General features: G+C 33.5%; 1 protein-coding gene across 1 annotated transcript in view; it reads left to right on the top strand.

The window, feature by feature from the left end:
- MYO6 (myosin VI) overlaps positions 1–4457 on the top strand; it is a gene marked incomplete in the record, with an annotated part of 108599 nt that overhangs the window by 13520 nt on the left and 90622 nt on the right. The window contains 1 exon segment of the mRNA XM_019651544.1: positions 1895–1968. Coding sequence (XP_019507089.1) covers positions 1895–1968 — 74 coding nt within the window.

Genomic DNA, 4457 nt, shown 5'->3' with positions numbered 1-4457 from the left:
CTACAGATGAGTGTAGAAACATGGGCAGTCTTTGAGATAGGTATAGCAGGAAGCTCTTTTTTGACAGAATTGGTTAGGTGTTGAATTGTATGTTAGACATACATACAGTTTAGGAATATATACAAGTCCAATGAGGGATCAAGCAAACAAGCAAATGAATCAGGCATGGTCCTGTTCTCAAAGATCTGGTTTAGTAGCCAAAACCAGATATATAAGTATAATATTATAATCGCAACACTGGCAGTCCTTGGTAAGCACCATAAAGAAAGTACAAAGAAAGTATTGGGTTGTCGGAAAAGTCATGATGCATTTTTGCCATGAAAACCAGAAAAAATACGTCATGACTTTTCTGACAACCCAGTAATTCTACTGGTGGTGATGTGTGGAAGTATCATTTGTGAGATAATCTTTGAACTGACCTTCAAGGATAGATACATTTTTAACACCTACAGATGTAGAGGTGGAGTCCAATGGATGAATGATATTTGGGTTTGATAAATAGTTTAGTCTGCCCATATGTTAGACCACATTAAAGGGAATTGTGGAAAATGATATGAAAAGATCAGTTAAATGCAGATTTAATAAGGGCCTTGAATACCACATGTGAATATAAACTTTGGTAGTTGATGGAGACCTACCGATGTTTTTTGAAGAGGAGAGAAATTTAATTAAGGCCTCTAGTTTAGTTAATGTGCTGAGCAGTCTAGAGTAGGCGGGAGAGAGACTGATGCAATAGACAATTAAGAGGCTACTATGATTACAAACAAGGTAATGTGACCTAAACTGGGATTGGGGCAGTGGAAATGGAAAGAAAGGAGAGACATTTCAGAGATTCAGATTATGCTAATTTTGAGTGCCTACCCTGAGTCTGGTACTGTGCTTCCCACTTTATTATATGGTATAAAGAGTTGGAAACTAGTTTAGAGCAAGGAGGGAGAGAAAAGATGATTGTGAGGTTTGCAGTCTGGATGACTGAAAAAATGGTGGTGCTAATATTAGAAACAAAGTGATTGGGAAGAAGAGTGGCTTTGTCTACTCTAGCATGTGGTAGAAATGAAGCTCAGATGATTGGAGGGCTGGGAGAGTAGATTAGGCTGGAAGAATAGAATATGTCAGAGTGTGAGTGTGTGTGTGTGTGTGTGTGTGTGTGTGTGTGTGTGCGCGCGCGCGCGCGTATAAATGTATGTGTATTCTGACATATTGTGGAACAAACATCAGAAAAACAAGATTTCTACCCTGTTTCTGATATTAATTAGCTGGGTTAAGACATATATGTATTTTCAATCTGTGGTTGGGAATTCGAGTATGCAGAGAGATGACATAAGATATATGCAGATTTTCAATTGCGAGAGTGGTCGGCGCTCCTAACCTCCAAGTTGTTTAAGGGTCAAGTGTATAATTTCTCCAGGATTCTTATTTTGTCATATCAGTTGTGAGGCACTGGCTGAATGGTCTAATGGTCCCGTCCCATTCTAAAATTTTATCTTTTGTGTTTTTTCTATAAAATTCTGAGTGTCAGATTGGATTAGTATCATCCCTTTGTTGTACCAAAGTGTATTAAAATCAGCACTATTTAAGCTAGTACTTTCTTTCCACTTGAATTGTACTCAACTTTTTAACCAGATTTCATTAATGTGTACTCTCCTGGTACTCACTAGATGTACTTACCTGGTTGGAAATTCATTGTTTATAAATATCACTGTGACACACTTATAAACTGGATACATTTTAAATTGGCCTCTTGGGTTTTACATGTACCATAGTTTTAAAAAGATGGGATTAAATCTAACAGGTGAATTTTAGCTTGGATCAAAGCGATTCAGATTAAGATAGTGTTGTGTTATTTTACTTTTTTCCTTCAAATATCTAATGATTTATATGTTTTATGTCTCAGGTTCACTAATGTATTTAAATGAAGCCACACTCCTCCATAATATCAAAGTTCGATATAGTAAAGACAGAATTTATGTAAGTATTTTATCTATGGTTTAAGTTTTCATGGGGATAATTATTTTACATGCTACTGTTTGATTTTGTCAAGCTTGAAATTTTATAACAGGAAATCATATTTGATTGAGTTTGTTGAATAAAGTGTGAGCTCTGTGAGGATAAGGATTTTTTTTTTTAATATACTGCTCTAACTCCAGGAACACGCATGGTACATAGTTGGCACTTGGTAAATATTTGTGGAATGAAATAATAAACTCAGAGGATTGTCTAATATCTTTCAGACTTAAAAATGTCCAAATTTTTTCAAAAACATTATTTTTTTGGGTTTTTATTTTTGGTGTATGTCTATAGATCTGTTTAGTTCACTTTCTACATTGTTCTGCAAAGAATTTAAGGCAGCCTGTAAAAAACATATATTGAAATTAAAAACTTGAATAACATAAACAGTACCTGAGGAAATACCAAGAACACTAAAATGCTGATTATAAAGCCTAAATAGTTGAAATATTTCATGAAACCCTAAGGAGAGACCTTACCTTAGAAATTCAGAATATTAAAAAATGAGAGATAATGCTTTTAATGTAAATATGGTTTGCACCAAATCATTCAGATGGATACTTAACTAGTATGTTTTAATTATAATTACTCATTGGGCACATGAGAGGTTTTATTTTAATATGACCTAGTTGTAGATTCCTTTGTTGGCTGGAGATGGAGATAAATTATCTCACTGTAGATCTCCTGTTATAAAGATGGGACTCTTCATTATTTTTGAACGAAGAAAACACATGGCTTCTTTGACACCTCCTATATCAAATGACAGTCTTAATCTTTTATATCACTATCAATTTGCTAATTGTACTTACTTAATTCTGACTAAATTACCTTTAGTCTTTGCCATCTGTCCAAGTGGTGACAGCTGGGAAATAGAACTAATCTAGTCTTTTCCAAAAGAGTTCACTTGCCGTCTTTCGTTTATACATAGTACAGTATTAAGTCTTTACTTTCTTCTATTTTTTAAAAATCAACTGAAGAGTTTATTTAGGTTGATATGTGGCTATTCTTGATTAAAAATATATTTAGAAGCAAAATTCACTCAAGCAGCAGACTAATACTGAGCATCTGATGTGTACTAAATGCCAGTTTAGGTACCAAAATAATAAAAACTTTTAAAGCTTGTTTTTAAAGCAGTTTAACTTGTAAAAAGTAAAAAAAAGTTGATTTGGATATAACCAGGAAACATATCTTTCAAGTAGAACTGGCCACTATTTTTTCTTTACTTGTTTTATATCGCTTGATGGTAGTGGAGCAATCTTATTTATTTGATCAAATTTTGATTGTTTTAAATCTTTTTTTCTTGAAATTTGGACATTTTTTATTACCTTAAAGAATCATCATACTTTTTAGAAATTGAGACACTGTTTTTATTTAGGATGTTTATACAAAAGTTTAAAATGGGATTTTAATTGGTCTTCTTGTATTGCAGTGATACTATACAGTAATACCTTGGTTTGCGAGTGTAATTCGTTCCGGAAGCAAACTACTCATATTGCAACACATCGCTCATTTACCAAGTTAAAATGTATTAGAAATGTTTGCTCGTCTTGTGGAACACTCACAAACCAAGTTACTCGCAATCCAAGGTTTTACTGTAATTGCTGAATGTGACATTAATTGAAAGTTTACATGTGGTATTAATTGTATTTAAAAAATTAGTTGTCTTTTTTTCACATTGAATTTAGTTGACCTACAAGTTTGTGNAAACAAACATTTAAAAAATACTGTGTAATAATTACTAATGGAAAAATTGATTTCAGAACATTATATTAAAATGAAACATTAATTTGACTTATAACTGTCTTAGCATGTTCGGTGGAAAAAGCTTTATCCAGTGAACAGGCCATGTTTATTCTTGCATTTTCAAGATTAAGTAGTAATCATATTTCATTTTTTTATGTGGCAGCATTTAAGAATCATGTCCAATTGTCATGGATTTCATTAATGGTATTTTACATTAAAAACTTTGCGTTTAAAGAAAAATAGTAAGAGAAAGGAATATATTTTGTCATTGATTTTCTCTGGAGTTCACATTTGAGTACGCCTGTAAGATTCCCATATGTGAATGGGCAGTGTGGAATAGAGTAATAGGAGAACTGTGGGCTCAGGGAGAGCCTGAGTTCAGATTCTGACTATGCTATTGGGAACTGCGTGGCTGTGGACAATTTCTCTCTCCTCTTTGAGCTTTTCATCTGTAGAGTGGGAGTAATCATGTGTGGGTTGCGTGCTTGGAGATGATATATTTAAAATGCTTGGCACAGTGCAGTGCCTAATCTCTAACAGTCTCTCAACAAATGGTAGCTGTTATTAGGTGTAAGAGTTTGAGAAAAAATGTGGAGCCCCCTTCCTTTTCAAAATTACTGGAAAATTTGTCTGATGGGATATTTTTCTCAATAGCAATCAGAACAAAATAAAAGGAATGAGATTCTACCATATCCAAAATAAGAGGG

Source organism: Hipposideros armiger, unplaced genomic scaffold (assembly GCF_001890085.2).
Source record: "Hipposideros armiger isolate ML-2016 unplaced genomic scaffold, ASM189008v1 scaffold_162, whole genome shotgun sequence".
Classification (NCBI taxonomy): domain Eukaryota; kingdom Metazoa; phylum Chordata; class Mammalia; order Chiroptera; family Hipposideridae; genus Hipposideros; species Hipposideros armiger.
The sequence above is the reverse complement of the archived record's forward strand: the minus strand, read 5'-3'. Positions and strand labels throughout refer to the sequence as shown.